This window comes from Falco biarmicus, chromosome 6 (assembly GCF_023638135.1).
Source record: "Falco biarmicus isolate bFalBia1 chromosome 6, bFalBia1.pri, whole genome shotgun sequence".
Lineage (NCBI taxonomy): Eukaryota > Metazoa > Chordata > Aves > Falconiformes > Falconidae > Falco > Falco biarmicus.
The window spans coordinates 18,935,235-18,955,167 of NC_079293.1; the positions used below are offsets into that span (position 1 = coordinate 18,935,235).

The 19,933-nt window shown below is 42.1% G+C and overlaps 1 protein-coding gene across 2 annotated transcripts in view; it reads right to left on the reverse strand.

Annotated features, from left to right (window-relative positions):
* LRRC1 (leucine rich repeat containing 1) overlaps positions 1-19,933 on the reverse strand; it is a 106,827-nt gene that overhangs the window by 79,131 nt on the left and 7,763 nt on the right. For both annotated transcript variants that reach the window (XM_056344129.1, XM_056344130.1), the window contains exon 2: positions 11,607-11,724. In XM_056344129.1, the coding sequence (XP_056200104.1) occupies positions 11,607-11,724 (118 nt within the window). The remainder of the gene's footprint in view (positions 1-11,606; positions 11,725-19,933) is intronic.

Here is a 19,933-nt window from a genome sequence, read left to right on the forward strand (position 1 = left end):
ACTCTTTGAACTGAGGATCATTATACATTTAGTACATGCCACAAGGTTGAAATATAACTTTGTCTTAACTGCAAGGCATTTTAAAAAGATTTCTCAGGCAAAAAACAACCAAATTATGAGCAGATGCTTTATCATTACATGTGAAGATCACTGTAACATTGTTGTTGAATAAACAAACTGAGAAGAGAAAAAGCAAGGAGCATTTTAGTATATGACAAAAAGCCTGGAGGGATAATTATAGCAGAGAAGATGATGGTCCATAATAGAAGCATTGACATAAATCAACTGAAATGCAGCAGAGGATATTAAAATATATAAAGAAATCCTTCTGTCTCTTGATGGATTAAGCAGCTTTCATCACTACTGCTGACTGCTTGATTTCGTTACAGACATTAACACATACACCTCTGCCAGTATCAGCAGCAGTAAGTCTGAATGCTTTTCTTGCCACTGCTGGTTAACCAGCTCAAATCCTACTTAAATATCTAGGATTCTTCTAATGCTACACACTGACGAATGCTCTACATTTACACGATGCCCCAGATGTTCTGTAATAGAGATTGTGCAGCACTGCTAATAATAAAACCATAAACCAAGCATAAGCCCTGTGACGTATGACAATACAAATACTGGCAGCAAAAAGAAGTCATGCCAGCAGAAGTGGATCAAAATCAAGCTTAGCAGTCATGTATCTAAGAGGACATATTTCTTCCTCACCCCCTTTCAAAATACCTCTTCAGATATTTATACTAATTCACACAAGAATTTGCTAACCATCTAGCAAGCCTTGTAGAGGTGACTTAAGAGGTAAGTTTGACACTAGGGGATTCTGTACTGTGAATGAGAAAATTACTTTTAAAAATTCTGTTGTTTGGTGCCAATTTTTAAATTTTTTTCTAAGATTTTTACAACAGCTACACCTTTTAATACCCCATTCCTTCTTCTGATGGCTAAGAGGGAGAGGGAAGAAGACAATATTATTTTTAAACAGATAAAACCTTTTGTATGGCATATTTTTCCCCCATTTTGCATGAAGTTTCAAGAACTGATAACATATTTTTTTTGTCTACCCAAAGGCTACGCAGCCAGCATCCTTTATGCATTCTGCGACAGGGAGTATGATTTTCAATACCTAATCAATATCAAGACAGCAATGGCCAGGAAGGTCCTAATCTGCAACAGGGCTACCGGACCAGGGCTACTCAAACAGTGGACTCCAGCTTAGAGTAAAAAGTATTTTTAGAACTCTGCTGAAGTCTTAAGACATCAGAGATGCACTACATTCCTGAGAGAGAGAGTTTACAGTGTTCAAGGGTCTTTCAGGGAGCAACTACTGGGTGGTGCTACGTTCTCCAGGTATGAAGGCAACACAGAACACTGTGCTTTAGAAGAACTGGAGCTGGCGCACTGCACACACCCCAGCAAAAGCCAGCTGAACAGTCCTAATCTAGGTGGTGATACTGGAAGGCCCATCACCAGGTAAATACAACCCAGGCAAAACACCTTCACTGCTTGGTGATTAGAAATTTATTAAGCAGTTGATTAGTTTACACCAAATGTATACCCGGCAGCCCATTCCAGACTCTGAGACTGAAACCCCTCACAAAGCGCAGCATTACCCCTCAGGGGAGAGTTAACCAGCAGCAAACCAGGTCTCGTCCACCCACTTCAATACGCAGAAGATCTCTCCCCCTGCCTCTTCTCACATATATGACATACAGGATCTACAGTACATCACACATACACACACAAAAGGTCCACTGAAGCATTAAATACTGCAGTGCTCAAGTGATTTAGGAGCTGTCACAGTTTAACCCCGGTCAGTGACTAAGCCCCATGCAGCCACTGGCTCACTCCCCCCTCAGTGGGATAGGGGAGAAGATCAAAGAGTGAAACTGAGAGAACTCGTGGGTTAAGATTAAGACAGTTTAATTGGAAAAGCAAAAGCCACACACGCAAGCAAAGCAAAACAAGGAATTCACTCACCGCTTCCCATGGGCAGGCAGGTGTTCGGCCATCCCCAGGAAAGCAGGGCTCCACATGCATAGCGGTTACTCAGGAAGACAACCACCATAACACCAAATGTCCCCCCCCACTGCTTCTTCTTTCCCCAGCTTATATACTAAGCATGACATCCCATGATATGGAATATCCCTTGGGCTAGTTTGGATCAGCTGTCCTGGCTGTGTCCCATTCCCATTCCCCGTGCCCCTCCAGCCCTCTCGCTGGCAGGGCCTGAGAAACTGAAAAGCCCTTGAATCAGAATAAACATTCCCAAGCAACAACCAAAACCATCTGTGTGCTATCAACACTGTTCTCACACCAAATCCAAACCACAGCACTGCACCAGCTACTGAGAAGAAAAATTAACTCCATGCCAGCTGAAACCAGGACAGGAGCTTAAAGGTTCTCTTCTCACTTCCACAGAGGTTCCTCTGTGCCACCCACCTCAGAGGGATCTCTGAGAAGCGTGCCCTTGGAAAAGCTCTCCAGTCCTGCTCTCCACCTCCTCCACCTTCCAAACATGGGAGGAAGGAAACTGCCCACTTGGTCCAATACCTTGCACGAAGGAATTTGTGCTGCAAATATTTGTCTTTGCAAAGGGCTCTTCAGCTGGAAAGCCCAGCTGAGTAGGCTCCTGCCTCACAGATGCCACCACCACATCTCCGTAACCTCCCCAAAGCAGCCAAGCGCGGCTCCCAGAGCTTCTGTCTGCAGAGGGAAAGGATGGAGGAAGGTTACTTCTCTCTCTTCATTTCCACGTTCCACATGACATTCACAATGATCTGGCAGGCTTCTTTTTTCTTAAAAAAACAGAAGGTTTTGCTACTAGCCCTGAAGGCTGAAGTAATCAATGTCTTTAGGTGAAATGCTACAGTTTCTGGGGCACAGTGTGACAGGAGTCATGTGGTTCCTGCAAAGTCTATTGAGATTAAGTGGCTCTTGCACAGGTTGTAACACTTTCCTCCTCACACTCTGAGGCTGATAGACAAAATACAAGAGATAGGGCTCTTAAGTCCTGTCTTTATGGCTCTAAGGAAAATTCGCACACAGATTCAGGTTGGGTTTTCTCAACTAAATCCCTTACTGTATAATTAACAAGAAACTGAAGCGAGGTAAGCATCTCATTCCTCCTCCTCACCGCTTCTGGATAGATCCTTTTTCCAAGCAAGGAGAGCAGCCAGGGAAAAAAAAACCTCACAAAACTGCATTTGCTGGATACACAGATATTACACACATTACTTGAAAGAAAACTGTGTGGGGTCATAAAAACAAGCTGGTTTTTAAATAGCATGCAGTATATCAACAGATTATCTTTCTCAGCTGCAGGAAGAAGTAGTAGCAGAGGACCAGGAGCTGCAAATTTTAAACAGGAGGTAAAAGAAGGGAGGGCAGGGAGGTGGTGGTGTGCTCAAAGATCAAATCACAGGGAAGCAATAGTTCCAGGTGAATTAAGTGGAAGTGCCCAAGTTCAGCAAGGAATTTAGGTCTTCTACCTTTTTACTGACACTTTTTAACACTGAAGAGTTAAATGAGGCTAGGAGGCATTTTTATAAGGATTCCATCTTTTGGACCTCAAGGCTAGCAGGAATTAAATACTCTTAATCTGAGAAGCAAGAAGGAAAAAAAGTAAAAATTAGTATTCTACCTATGAAGCAATGGATGACGGAAAGCATATTCGTGTTTTAGCAGCAAAGTTACAGAATTACTGGATTAATTCTTCAGTAACTCTATAGTCCTGGCATCTAAACTCCTCAACAAAAAAGAAACCAAAACCCACAGACCTCTGTGGATATAAGAACTAACAACACCTGTTTGCAGATCGCCATTTTATGATCTCTAATCTAGGTTACCTGGAAAATGAAGTATTTATGTCATGCCCATATGCACTGTCTGATACTTAACACATTAGCTGATACTTCAGCAGGCCAAAGGTTTCTGTCTTCAATTTGTCCTGCTGCTTTCAAAAAAAACTCACAACCAACCAAAAACCGAACAAAATCACCCCCAAAAAAACCCAAACAAAAAACCCCTTCAAAATCCATAGCCTTCTCTGGAATTTGAATGAAGCCAGACACTGTTGTAGCAAAATTTCCTTAGGAAAAAGTTAAATCTGGCAAATATACCATGATGGAAAAATCCGCTTTTCTGTAATCCATTTAAAAATAGCACCTTCTAAACTTATTTGATTATTCCATCATGAGACTTCACTTTTCTTTCTCAGTCACAGTTGACACTTGCTGCTCGCTCCTTCCTCTCCCTGATGAGCCTTGCTCAGTGACCAGGTTGACTTTTCTTCCTCCCCTTACTTCTCCTGCTGTACATAAAGCTCACCTCCTCTTCCAACTTACCAACATCCAATTCACTTTAGTGACACAGACTCAAGAATTCCAACTTTTACATAATTTCTTCGAAGTCGGCAAGATTTTCTACACATCTGTAGGATTTCGCAATGCTCCAGAATCTAAAAGCAGTTTGCAAGTACATGTTTCTTATTCCCCAGTACTCTGCTTTGTACATCAATCCCTAAACCTCATGTGTTAAGACATGAGGAAGATAAAGTTTTTTAAGCACAGGTTTTAAACTAACCTCAAGGGAGGGATGGGAGAGAATACAAAGAAACTACATGTCACTAGAAACTAGATGTGTCAAAAAACAACCAAAAAAAAAAAAAACCTGCAACCCAACACAGCTGCTGGCAAGCAACCATCTAACAGAGTAAAAACGCCGTTCTCTCCAAGTCTGCAACAAGGGAGCTTTGCTTTCATTAGCACCTATAGATATATATATATAAAATAAGCCAACCAAAAAACAGTCACTGTCCAGACCCAGGCTAAAGCTTAGCTTAAGATCATCTGCGGTAGTGCTCTACCACCACACAAACCACAATAGTCTCTGGTGGGATGTCCCATGGCTTTCAGGTGTTCACAGTCAGGGTGGCAGTGAGTGCACTCACAGGACGTTTCTTGTACCAGGAAGACATGTCCACGCAGGAGCAGAAAAGCAATTCTTGTTTGTCTGTAAGTGCTCACCTGGACATAAATCAGTTGAGAAGGCAAACAAGCAACATCCAGCAGTTGCATATGTTAACAAAAAAAAATACATTTGCCAACTATACTGCCTCACAGCACAGATTGCTGGCTTCCTTTTCTTGTCCACTGAGCAAGAGAGTGTCAATTCACATTTATTTCTCAGCATTCTGGGTTGTGCCATGTACCATGAGACTTGTACCAGCACATTTGTGTCAGGGCAGCTGGTGGCAAGCAGAGAAGAGGATTTCATGGAGGTCTCTGCTCGGATGCTATGAAGTGCAGCAGATGTGGACAACCAAGGTGAGAGCACAGGGCAAAAGGCAGCAGCTGTTAGATGAGACAGCAGAGCCCATGTGGGGCTGCAGGACAGGATCAGAAGACGTAAAGAATGTCTCTACCTAATGAGCTTATGTCCTCACTGTAAAATAGCTGGGTCACCAGCCCAGGCTGAACTGAAACAAGTGTTCAAGCCTTTCCTCTGTCAGTATTTCTAGTCAGAAAACACTGGTTATCCTGCTTTCAGTGGGGGAGAGGAAAAGGAGAACACTTACCCACTTTGTGGGCAGAAGGGCAGTAATCCTACAGTACGGATTTGAGAGCAGGTAGCTAAATAAAAAAGGCAAAGCACTGGTGTGCATGCACTGATACACACAAGTGAGCTGAAGCCCCAGAGAGCAAAGCAAAGACTACACACTGCTCTTCAGGGGCACGGACTGATGCTCTGCAGGTCACCTGCTGCGTGCTCACCCAGCATTCTGAGGAAGCTTTAAATGACTTGTTGAATAAAATGTACCCATCACACAATACACCATGAATGTGGTGTTCTGAGGATGACTAAGATCTCTAAAGAGACTTTTAATTAAGTTGTAAAGCTGCTAGAAAGAAGAAACACTTCAAATAAAAAGCAGTAATGTCAAACCACCTGCAACTCTAAGTAGAACAGTTAAATACCCTTGCTGTTGATTTCTGAAAGTACCCTGATAACTGAAGACAAAAAACCCCAAAAGTTTTAAATCTGCAACTATAGTCCACTTTGGAAGCAAGAAAGAGGTAAAAATAAGGCTCACTGAGCATTTGGGACACTGGCCTACAGCTGCCAAAGATTGATCTCCAAAATCTTGGACACTGCTCAGACCATCCACCTTGCACAGCAGCATCTCTCTCCTTACACTACAGCATGGTGACTATTGAGATGCTTCTGAGGGACGATCTCTACTGTTAGGGTAATGCTGAAGTAGGATATTTATCTTTTGTGAATCTTCACATAAATGACAGCATATGTGCCATAACATGGCAACTGTGTTGAGAGAGGATTTTGGAATGAGAATATCCTGATGTTACAAGACTTGTGTCCACAACAGCCTCGCTACCAATACAGCCATAAGCTCAGTATGACAAGAAACCACAGAAATGGGTAGGAGCTAGTGTATTACGCGCTCAGAATCCATCTCTACAGTAGGTATGAAACTGTACACATTAAGAAGTATCATTCTTATTGGATAACAAAGTAAAGAACCATGTTGAGATTTTGGTATCAAGCATCATGCAGAGTCAAATACGGCCTAACAAGTTCTGCCCACACACAGATCTCCTCAGTAGATGCCACAGCAAACCCATTGCTCCTCGACTCACAAAGTAACAGATCTCAGCTCTGCTGAGAGCAGTCAGCAAGAGAACCAGCATAATCCACCTACAAAGATTATCAAAATCCATTTAATATTTCCATTGCGTGCACACTTGCATGGTTTCCTCTGTTTTGAGACTCAGGGCTTGGACACAAGGCCAAACGGCAAGGCTACAGAGCACCTCCACGGAAGAACAGCTAACCTGAACCCCCCACCCGCTGCCAGCTAGGGCCACTGCAGCCAGTTAGTGCAAACCTGCCAGGACACAGCAACTACACTGATGCCATGGGCTTGTGTGACCAAGTCCTTGGCAGGCATGTTCAGTGAAAGCAAGCAGAGTAGCAGCAGACAAGCCTGCCAGGCTTCTGTCAGAGAGAGATAACAACATGCCCACAGACACAGAAGTGCAAGAGGCTCATCTCCCACATAAGCAAGGGGGCTAGCCTTCACCCAAGGGAGTGGACAGCGAGACAGTTCAAACAGCACTGCTGCAGCTGGGAAGGGCAGGAAAGCCACCCCAGCGCCCAGTACCCAGCAGCCACTGTCCAGTGTGAAAAGTCACAGCGATTTTCTTCTTATCCTAAAAGAGCTGAATGAAACAAGCTGCTGACAATCTGTCAAAGGCTTGAAAAGGTACTGGACATTAAAAAATAAAAAAAATAGAAATCCAGACTTCCACACCACACCTATTAAGAGAAAGTATGTGTGGGGTAGCAATTTCTTTCAAACAGAAATACTACAATTAAATTAACACCTTCAGGGCATTTTAAGAAGCATGCACCATGCTGACAAAAACCTATCAGTGGGATCTGAGGGATTTAATACGAATCAAAGACAAACAAAAAGAACTCTTCTTAGAGAAGAAGGATACTAAAAAGGAATGTACCACCTCCGCAAGAACACAAGCATCTGTAACGTAACATACATAATCCCAAATATCAGCAAGCATTATATTAACTACAGAAACTTCATGCATTACTCCTCCTGTCTGGGAGAAGCTACAGAACAAGAAAAGCCATTAACATTTTAATGAATCTGGGATGGCAGGGCCCTAAGCTCTAAGAATTCAGCCTCCAGGGGTTGTGCAGAGGAAAAGGGAGGAGGGAGTCCATGGAGGAAACCTCTGCAGGATGAGCAGCACGGGTAGTGGCCTGCTACAATTCCCAGGGTTCTCAACCAAGCCACACAGACGTTGGGAGAGAGGGAAGCTTAATGAAGTGCCAGCCCAGGTGCAAAGAAAAAACTGCAGAAATCTGAGCACACCTTTCTTCCTTTGGAGACTGCACTTCCTTTCTGAATCACAGGATCATTCAAGACTTGTGCCAGAGAGTACTGCAGTGCTGCGGGAAAACAAACAGCACTTCTGATCGTGCCTAGAGCAGAATCCTTCTTCTACCACGCAGAGCAACGACTTGTGCTCAAACCCAATGCAAAGCACAGGAGCCCTACCCAAACTTCAAGGACAGCAAGCAAGGACGCTTCCTTCAGCGACCCAGTTTCCTTGCAGAATTCACCAGTGATGTGACAATCCAGGAAAAGATTTACCCAAGCTTGGGGAGCCCGAGAGAACCAGTAGTAGTTTCAGACACACAGCAGCTGAACATCCTATCTCAGAAGACGCTAGAGGGAATACTCCGAGTCTCAGACGCGCTTTGCTAGCAACTCAAAAGCTCAGGAACCCACTGCTGAAATCCCACAAGTCTGTTTTCTTTAGCCTCAGAACTAGTACATCAGCTTTCTGAACAACGTAAGACCAAGGGGCAAAGATAAACTGCATTGCCAAATAACCTTCAAAGTGCTGACCATCACTATGCTGTTTTCTTAGCACAGCTTCCCTGGCCTCTCATATTCCCATCTTTGATTCATCCATTCAACCCTAACAACCTCAGCCAGACTAGAAAAGCACAGTGGGGATGCTTCCTAGGAAATCTGCATGAACACATGGCCTCACAAAGGAATAAAAAATAGCACCAACATGCAAATAATCCAGGAAAAGTTTAAGATTATATGGCTCCTAGCCTTCCCCAAATCCTTCTCCTTCTGGACCACTAAGGCTCTCGCCTTACCCTCCCCAGACTTCCCTCACGTACACCCAAGACCACAGGACCATCAAGTTTACATCCGCTAGATCTTGCAGTTTTACTTAGAAGGATTTTTGTAGCTCTAGATTCACTTATTAACCAAATCCTGTTTAACGGATTAATTACGTAGCACATTTTTAACACATACTAGCATGTCTTGGGCATTTTAGAACACTTGGGAAAGCCACACTTAAAAGTTTTCCTGTTCACTTTTCCCAAGCGCCTATGAACTAGGGCTACTTACGCAGTGCTAAGACCGCATTGCACAGGCATCCAGAGCTAACTCCGAAGAGCTGGGAGGGATCCTGCCTAGGGGGATCAATCCCACCTCTAGATGCAACATCTCACCGCTGCACAAAACGCAGCTGACCACTGCGGCCTGGAAGCTCACCCAAGTTCAGCCATATGATATACCCACCATGTCACAGAGCTTCAAAGATCATATGCTGACCAAACGATTAGACAGTATGAGAAATGAAGACCTGTTATCATTTTATTATGAGGGAAATGGAAGTACTTTGTTCCTTGAAAACCCTTTCCTCCTCCTGTGATGAGAGGTTAAAATATAAAGGGCTACTCCTGTATGTAAAACTTTAAATGAATTTGTATTTGTGTTTTTAAGCTCTTGAGGAAACAGAATGGCCAGAACTGAAAGCAATTAGCGCACCGGACCAGACAGCTAAAACAACAAAAAACACAGAACAATGATCTCTTATTTCCCAAGTTCAGATGTCACCATCACACTTTCCTATTCATGCAGCATACTGCGTTTTGAAAAGCTGAGCTGTTTTTCTCTGCCTGAAAGGAATACAAAGAGTTCCTTTTTTTTTTTTTTCCTAAGTACTTTGAGTAGTTAGAAAAATAAAATCTGATGGAGTGCAAACCACCAAACAGGAGAAACCTTTAGCACGTTGAGATTCTGATGTATTGGAAGATGAGGTCAAAACACAAAGCTAAGAAATGAAAATACTGTAAATCTCCAAAATCTTTATGTGAGAATTTCCCCTGCAGCATCCCAGATGGTGTGTGTTTTGCCTTTTAATTTGAAGAGCTGCGAGACAATCATAACATGACCAAACAACAGAAAGTAACATCAGTCATCTTCCGCCACGCGGCTCCCCTCCATCACCTCACACGGTGCATTTTTCATTTGAATAGTCAAGTCGTGCAATAACTGTGATGTGATTAAGCAGAGGGAAGCAGGATCAGCCACCTTCTGCAATGAACCCCAGAGAAGATAAAGTAATGCAATAAAATGGGCAATTAACACTGAACCTTGGATATAGGAAAGCAACTGCTCCCTGCCACCTGCATTAGTCCAACCCCTCACTTGAGAAAATACTTCCCTGTGCAGTAACTTCTAATGACACACATGCATCTACCCAACCATAAATGTTCACACCATCTGTTCTTGTTACAGTTAAGCTCTCAAGCCAACTCAAGTCAGGCTGCTGAGAGTTCACATGGCTCTGATCCACCAGCTCTTTTGCAGCTAGTTATTCATTTGCAAAGAGAATTACTAAGACAACAGAGTGTTTCCTTTTGTATAAGGTCTGTCACAGACAGCATCCAACTCAGCCAAACTCAGTAGCCAAAATACTATGTCAATTAATACTCATGTATTTCTAAAATGTTTTAACTAATGTGTTGCCTCTGTCTCTCAGATGGTGGGTTATTTTCAGTTTTCTTCTCTTACAAGATTTTGCAAATGTGCATAAAATTATAAGGTTCACAAAAATTTCTCAGCAACTGCCTGGAGACTCATTACACCTCATCAATTATATTATCAGATAAAGATGGCATTAAAAGCACCAAACAAAGGAAAGATGCAAATCTCAGATAGTTACAGTAAGGTTGAGTGGTCACTGAATATTCTTCAGTGGCAAAGGGTCAATGAAAAGTTAAACTGTACAGAAAACAAGGCTCCCCATTAAACGATTTCTTCTCTTGAATATTCAGTTACATCCCTCACTTATTTACAAGCTTATGCAATCTTGCTCTCTCCCACCCCATCCACCACACCTCAGAGAGCATTTTGTGCATATCCACTGCATATAAACAAGCAAAAATAACTGACAGTTGCTCTAATTTGGTAACACAGATTCACTGTTTCTAGATCACTGGGTCAATTTCAGGCTGCTTAAAGGTGACCCACCAGCCCCTGAACATCTTGCAGAACTGAGAAGTTCACCAGGCCACACTCACACACACACCCCAAAAAAATAAAAAAAGCTTTCACTCCATCACAGCTCAGGACAATATAAGCAGCAAACAGTACAACCAAACGATAAACCCATGTGGTTTCCGACAACACATTTGACAACAGTTTATCCCAGCATCCTTTTCTGAATTTATCTCTGCAGGTGACAAACAGCCTCATTCTTTTCCCAGAAGTACAACTAGAAATACCAGCACTCTGTCTCTTGTTAATCACAGGTAAAAAGGAGAGCATAGAAAGAACTGTACTTCTAACCCACAGACAGACTTTTTTGGACAGAAAGGAGCTTTTTTCTTTCAACCTCTTTTGGGTTTTTTCTCCTTCTTAAATGCTAAGCATTTCAGAGAGCTCAGGGAAAGCAATCAACATTGTGACAGATACACATAAAAATGAGATGTAAAGCATTCTTTAAATTGGAAGATAAAATGGTCTCACAAATGCAGAACTGCAGTCAAGCGTTATTTTATTACTGCATTTCCACCATCGGCTCTCCTCTGCTCTTTCCCTCCTCCCCATCCAGAACTACAGACAAATCCATGAATTATGTGGAAAATCATCTGCAGGACATAGATAGCAACATCAGAGACAAAGTTTTATAGATGATGTCATAGGACAGTATAGAATCAAACAAATTAACATTGGAGCTTACCATTTCGAGACAAATCAAGTTCCACCAGCTGCATGAAATTCGCTATTTCTGGAGGGAGCCGCTGGATTTCGTTATCACTAAGTCCAAGTTTCCGTAACTTCACAAGTTGGAAGAAAGGCTAAAAGAAATAAAAAAACCCGCATGTCAGAAAATATTCACATAACTCACACATAAGCACAATAAACAATAACTGGAAGCCACTTTCAAAATTTGAGCTAATTAGAAGTTAACAATTAAAATCAGTTACGCAGACTTCTTTCAGACCTGGATCAGAATGAACATTTTTTTTAATTTTTAGGTGCAAATAGACCATAATCTGTGTTTTACCTAAAACTAGAATTTACTAAAAAAAGAACAAGACATCTGTAAAGCTTGCTGTTCAAGACCACAGCAGACAGACACTAGCGAAATCCAGACTGCCCGCTTTAAAATCATTAATGGGGTGAGGTTACCCAGCAGGGTAATTAAAAACATCCCAATTACACACCAGGGCTCATTAGGAAATTAATGCAGAGGGACTCTTCTAAAGGACGATCCAGAAAACTCACAGAGAGAGGCTGCCAAGGTCTTCTTCACCAGCAAGCACCATAACCAACTAGGTTACAGAGCCTGCCTCCCTCAGGAAGACTTTCTCTCCAGCCTCATACGCCCTCCCCTCTGTGGCCCAGTTTCAGAAGGACTAATGAAAGTTGGGCAGGATACGGACAATTCCAGGTCTTCCCACCCTGAGGAGGAACCCAACCCAGCCCTGTCTCTATGGCAAGGACGTGGGCACGCAATGCAGGCAGCATGATTACTTTCCCTGACCCTCAGCTATGGGCTTAGAAGGTCTGGCAGCCCCCAAGACAAAGCAACCATCAAAGAAGACAAGCCAAGCTGCAAGTTAGGTCAACCCCAGGTGCTGGGAGCAGCTGGGGATCAAAAGACAAAATGGTCATGAAAAACTGTTGAGACATCGGCATCTCTAGGAAAGCTGGAGAGCTCCTGTCTCTCCCAGGCAAGCCTTTGAATGATAGTGACTGCAAGCAGTGAGGATTTGCGCAGAATTAAATGACTTTATGGTCATCTCGACCATAACTGACCAGACTCCTCAAATTTCAAGCGAGTTTTCTGCCCCAGGAGCGCACAAGTATTTTTGCCCAGCAGTCAGAACCTGTGCATCTCACCCACCCAGGGCACATACGCATGCCTATAGCTTCATGGGTTTTGCCCCTCAGGGTAACTGGAAGATGCTAGTAACTTGGGATAATTCTACTACATTTAATCACCTGCAATCCCTTCTTGGAAATTGGCACACATTTTTTTATTATTATTTTATTTTGGTGCTAAAGTGTGTGCTATTAAGTCCCTCAAATCTATCTTAGACTGACACAAAAAGGGGTGGTAAGATGGGCATCTTACTAGGATACAAGGTAAAAGCAGTCTTAAGAATCTGTATCATGATACAGGTTTGCAGTCCTAGTTTCAATGTCTTACACACAAGATCATCAGGTTTTAAGTGCAAGGTTTTGCAGCCTCACCGCCAATTTTTCAATATACATTGTTGTTCTTTGTCACAAAAAAATATAACACCACTGAAACTAATATGTTTTCCCTGAAAAACATGGGTTCCTTTTATGGATTAAAAAGGATAGAGCTTTAACAAGTTTACAAACACTCAGCAGTCAAAAGATGTACTAGATCCCAACATAAAAATTCAAAGGCATTTTTGAGTCAGAATGGCACACCTTCCTTCCCCCCCAACCCCCAAGTATTAAAGGCCTTTGATACCAGAGCTGAAATTGTAAGAGGAAGATAAAAAACCTTTACAACTTCACATTTCTAGCTCCCTAAAAACATAATATTGCAATTAAAATAGCCACAAATGGTTTTCTAATCCTTCTTTGTCCTCACAAGATCCACAACCGCATCTTCATATCATTAACATTTTTTTGTCTTCTAAAACAAATGTATCCCTTTTGCTAAATATTTATTAATATGACTAAACCAAGAATCCATCAGAAGCTTAGAAAAGCACTTAAAAGATACTTTTGTGAAAACACACCAGGGGTACACTCCGCAGAAGAGATCCCAATCTGTCCTAATACTGTCCAAAATAAACACTTGCCAAAAAGTGCTCCTCAGCCAGTGTGTAACTGCTAAACTATATGACAGTTATAAATACTGATGTTCGACTACAAATCTTCTCATAAGCAACTGTGGTCCTTTTCAGAGATGGTCTAGAATGGCAAAATGAGAAAAAACAGAAGGGACATGGCTAGAAGACAGAAGGAACATCAGAAAGCTATTAAGAATTGGGCATCCCTACGAAGGTTTGAGGGCCCTCACCGCACCACGACAGTGTTGCATATATTTATTAAATGTGCAGAGCACATGTGTGCAACAAACAAAATTACACAATATTTAAAGGCAATCCTGTTCCTTTAACTGACTAAAAAGAAAAATGAACCGGGAGCTTTATTTCTAGTTTGCATAACAATATTTAATGAATAACACAATTTCCTAGATAACATCAGAAACTGCAGTTATGTGAAAGCCATTTCTTTGAACTTCTTGGGTTTGTTTTTTTTTCCTGTGAACCACAGAATTCAATCACTCTTGCATGTTTAGGACATCCTACTCCCTAAACAACTATTCTTCCTTTATCCAAGGCACATCATTAGGGCTCTAAAGCACTACAGGAGAAGCAAGTATCTCCTTTTTGCCAATTTGTTTTACCTTTCAAAAGACCACAGGGAAGAGAGAGAATTAAGAGCTTACTGAATAGAGTTCAACAAAGGTAAACATACATATATAAATACACACACATATGTGTGTGTGCACATATATATGTAATTTCTTAAATATATGCCAGCCAGAAACATGTTCCTAATTTGACAGCTCACAGTTCAGCCCATATTTGAAAAGCTCTAACAGACCCCGAAGCGCAGTGGGGTTGGCTGGCTGGAGCAGCACACCCACCCAGCATGGCAATAGCAGGTTTTGATTGCAGACTGGGTGTCTCTAAGAGTATCTTGGCAACACTTTTAATGCTGCTTAGTTTAGCCAGCCTAATTAATAGTGCTTCAATGAGACAAGTAATTCCATGAGAATCAGCACTAAAGAAGCCTACAACTTTCTATTTAGCAGTAATTCCCAACCCTCAACTGAATCTTTTCCCGCTATCGAAGAATTTATAAAGGTTTCTCTTATATGGATTATCTAAGAACACACATCTTGAACACAGCCCATCTCACAATTGCAAACCAAGCCAGTCTCCCTCTCCACCCAGCCACAGTATTTTTTAAAAACTTCATTTGACAAAATTGGGTCGATGTCAGCCAACAGAAGAAAAAAAAAAAAAAAAAAACCCACTAAGAGATAAGTGCATGACTCACTGGAAAGTATAAACAGACCGTGTGATCCCACAGTCCTCAATTTTTATTTTTTTTTTTTAAACAATACCACTGCAACCAGCACTTGAGTCTAGAAAAAACAGTTAACAGAATTAAGCCAAACCAGTAGCACTGATAAAATTCAAGATCCCCTCCTGCAAAAGTGGCCAGAACACCACCTCCCCGGCTTTCTTTCAATGCCCAAATGACACCTCTCTGGCTTTCTTTCAATGGTCCACTCCAGCAACAAAAGACATTCATGCCTGAGAATCTTGCCTGACTGCTTTAGCACCTTTCGGGGAGGGAGGGGCGGGAAGGGACGGGACACGACACCAACAAAACACAACCAAAACCCAACAACAAAAAAATGGAAATAGATGAAAACAGGCAACCGAAATAAAAAAACCACAGGAGGACACCCAACACTAACCTAATGCTGTTCAAGGGAAGAAGCAACATCCCACTGCTAGAGTCTTCCCAGTGCTGGAAACACGTCACACTCCAAACCCATCTGGCATAGGTAGCACAACTAAATGCTTACTGTGTTAAGTAAAATGTTTCCATAAAAAGGCTACTACTAACAGCAAAGAGAATTAAATTTAGAACCTTTATGAAATCCACTGCCTAATTTGCAAGATGGGCCAGCATGAGCAGCAGAAATTAGAACAAGAGGAAGAATAAAACTGCAAAGTAAATCCTGTTTCAGGGTTATATTCACACAGGATAGAAAAAGATAAATTTTTTTGCCACAGTGCAGGCACTGGAGCTATTGCTGATGAGCTTAAAAATCTGCAAATACTTGTTCTTACGTCAAGTTTCACTTAGACACCAATATGGATTTTCAACATATGCATGCTGCCTCAGCTTTTAAGGTTTCTTCAGGAAATTACAGTATTATATTTGAACAGGAATTAAGTAAATTACCAAGACACAGTACGTTACCAGGTCCTGTTTCTTGAACACCACCTATATTTATTTCACCCATTTTCCAAATCTATACCTGACCAGCTAAAGGATATCTGCACTTTAGAATTAAGAAGTGACACACAGTAATCTAAATCTAGTTTAACTCCTAATTGCATTCCTGTTTCAAATCTTACTTTAGGCTCCACTTTCTCTTCCTACATTGTAAACAAAAATCAATGGGGGAAGCCTTTGCTTTATTTGTTCACTTCCATTCACCAGCCTATATGTTCTCCTCCAGCCACCGGAGAAGGAAAATTGCAATCAATCCTTCCCCCACCCTTTTTATACTGCCTCAGAAAGACCTTGGAAAAAGGTCTGTCTTCAGGCAAACAGAAGCAGAAAGTGCAGTTTGATTTTGGTAAGCAAAGCAGTCAACAAGATAAGGATCAAGTCCATGAAATAACCTCGCAGCACAGCTGACACAATGCTTTCCAGCTCCCCAGCAAGATCCCCAACCACTTTCTTTTGGTCCCTAGAAGTTACTTTTTTGCCTTCACTGTTGCACAACTTCCACAAGAGATGGAAGAAAACCAGTCATCCTGTAGGCGAACACACTGCCTGGGCGGGACACTAGGAGAAGAACAGGGATTAAATCACATAAAGCACAAGACAGCACTGAATTCAGGTGTTCTGCATCCTGGGGATGTGTTCAACAGCCAGGCTCTGGTACAAGCATACATACAAACACATCCCCCTGCCTGTCAGAAGGCGCAAAGGCGAAGAGGGAAGGGCAAGCTTTTCCTCACTCCACCCCCACCCCACTTTTGTAGAAGTCATCAATAGTCAATTCCTTGACAGCCCACCAGTAAGGGAACACTCAGTGCTAGGGATTCAAAGAGAACACCTGATGCCCTACGCTAACCAACTGGTGGTACTTCAGACACTGCTTCTACTCTGAAGTCAGCCAGCAGACACACCAGCCCGGAGCTGACTAGAGCCACGGCCACGCTTACACTCACAGCAAGCTGTAATGCACCCTGCCCTCCACTCAGACCTCGGGACACTCCCAGTCAAAAGCCAAAACTAACTGGTAAGCAAAAAACTCTTTCTAGGATGCAGTGCTGTACATTGCCATCTTAAAATCCACCCCAGAGACTCCTGACAGTAGCATGAGCGAGAGTGCTGAGGAAAACCAGCAGGAGCACAGAAAGCAGACACCCTCCCCTAGAAGCACATCCTGACTGGTTGCACAATGAAACACTGAGGAGCCTGGATCCCACTCTGGATTCATGAAGGCTGTCACAAGCTCCGGGCAGGCTCCAGTGAAGTCTGGTACGGGCGTTATCAGCTTGGCATCTCCCACAAAGCCCGCTATCAACATCAAGATCCCTCAGGTCACTCCACCTGCTTTCGCCTGTGAGCAGGGACAGCTCGTGAGGGCAACAGAGTTCCACAAACATGGATACCACATGATCCACTGCACCAGAACCACTCCAATTTTCAAACAAAGTACTAAGTGAGGCACTGAAACAATTTCTCAGGGCAGGGACTAATTCACAGTGCAGCACAGCACAGCCATCCATCACGCCGCTGATGACTCTGTATCTAAATGTTACTGGAATCAGCTGATGAATTTCCTCTCAAGCCATGAGATTCAGCCGCAACTGGTGATGGACCATGGTATGCAGACTTCTGCCCACCTACTAGGTGACAAGCCAGCAAATGGACAACTGCTCCACACAACTGAGGCCTCTAATTCTGTCTTCACATGTGTCATGGCAAAACCAGAAGTGCTACAGATTTTTGGCATGATGAAAGACTGTTTCACATGCCCAAACCATGCTTGTAGAATACGCTGAAGCTGTACTTTGGTCTTGCAGCATCCTAGAACCAACTTTGTCATCATGACTATAAAGGCAAGATTGCATACAAGACATTCAAGCAGGAATCCATACAAAACATTAATAAAACTACTAGGTTTCATGACAAGAGAAAGTATTAATGAAAGATCACATTGCATGGGCACGTAGTCTGAACCAAACCAGACGCTGCAACTGCTGTTGCCCCCTCCAATGGATGCTTTAAAGGCCGACGTGAAGGCTCAGCCAGGCAGAAAGGTTGTGGAGGAAGGGTCTAAAGGAGACAGAGCAAAAATTATTAAATGATGCCTCACTAAATCTGGCATTCAACATCTACCCACTGCATTTCTGGACCCTATTTTCAAAGCACCTGGCATTTTCTGAACTACAACGATGGGCCAATTGCAGGTTCTAGTCTCGGTTGTTACCATCCATTTTAAAAAATGAACAAGGGACTATCCACTCTCGAAAAACAATACACTGCAGCACTGAATCAAAATGCTGCTCTGCCAAGCGACGTATTGAACAGGTTGCCTCACACTGTTTCCCAGCAAGCAAGGATTTACTTTCTCTTTTATGTCGATTAAGCAGAGGCAACAAAGGTTAAAGAGCACTTGATGCCATAGCCATTAAGAGTACAGTGATGGAAGGGACTATGTCTGCCTTTAAAAGAGGCCAGAAAACATCTGCTACAACAAAATATGGATTCATTGCAGTTAAATGCATCTGCCATTTGGAGAAAAAAAAAAACACAAAAACAAACAAAAAAAACCAACAAACACAGATTTAATCTCACTAATGAATCTGTAGCATGCATTTTTCCAGTATACAACCTTGTTGGCAGGAGGCAACATTTTTTTTTTAGGCCAACTGATATAATTAGAAAAATAACTCTATGTATAATCATAACATTTATTTTAGAGCTAGAGATGTATAATCTTTGCCCAGAAACCTTGTCTTATGTGTGTACATCACATGGAGAAGGGGATGCTACTGATTTACTACAACAATACACCCCCTTACAGGAAAAAAAAAAAAGTTAAAAGTATTGAAATATAACCACCCAATTACCTTCCCCCAACTGAGGTCAAAAATCAGTAGAACTCAGCTGTTACTACAAAAAAACTGCCATTAGAAAATATTTAAAACCAAGCAGACTTCAAAATCTTCTGAACAATCTCAAGGACATTAACAGGGAAGTCACACTTTGTAGGGGAGACCAGACCAAGTTCTCCCTCTGCTCCCATCAGACTGCAGTCTTTCAAATTTGATGTCAAAAGGCACAGCATTTTCCTCAAGTCTTAAGCAATACAGAAGAATCCAGAAAAGATGAATCTGGAAGCTAGCAGAAAAACTAGAGATATTTATCTGGCAATCAACTTATTTGGAGCCTTCAACACCACGTTCTGTTTAGAGGGTTGTTAATATAAGAATCCTTAATGTTGGTTCTCTAAAAACCATTATTTATTTTACTAATTCAAGCATGCACTGCACCTACTACTAATTGACTATGCTCACAAAAGATTTTTACAAAAGGTAAGTATTCCCAAAACACTGAAGCTGTAAAGCTGCCGGTGTTCTTGGCAGTATTTTATATAGCATTTGTCATACTTGCAAAAAAAATCTTAAACTTTCAATAAAACTACCTTTACTGTGTGCATACAGTCTACTTCAGTTTCCACACAGTGGCACAGTTCTGTCTCTGACATTAACTGGAAGTATATGCTTGTTCAAACTGTATCGTACTATTTCTTCAAGGATTTACAGCAAGATGTGCAAAACTACCATGACCTTATCAATGTTAAAAGTAAAACTCAATTAAACATTTGAGGGTAACTAAACAGTGGAAAAAACATGACAACTCTGTTTGCATCATTAAAAACATCCAAGCTAAAGACAGGTAAAATCTTTTATATGCCTGTTCTCTATAGAATCATAGAACAGCTGAGGTTGGAAGGGACCTCTGGAGATCAGTTCACCCAAACCCCTTGCTCAAAGCATGACATCTAGAACAGGTCACCCAGGACCATGTGCAGTCAGGTTTTGAGCACCTCCAAAGATGGAGGCTCCACCTCTCTGGACAACCCGCGCCAGCGTTTGACCACCCTCACAGTAAAAAAAAAAAAAAAAAAGTGTTTTCTTATTTTAGACAAAATTTTCTGTGTTTCAGTCTCTGTTCATTGCGTCT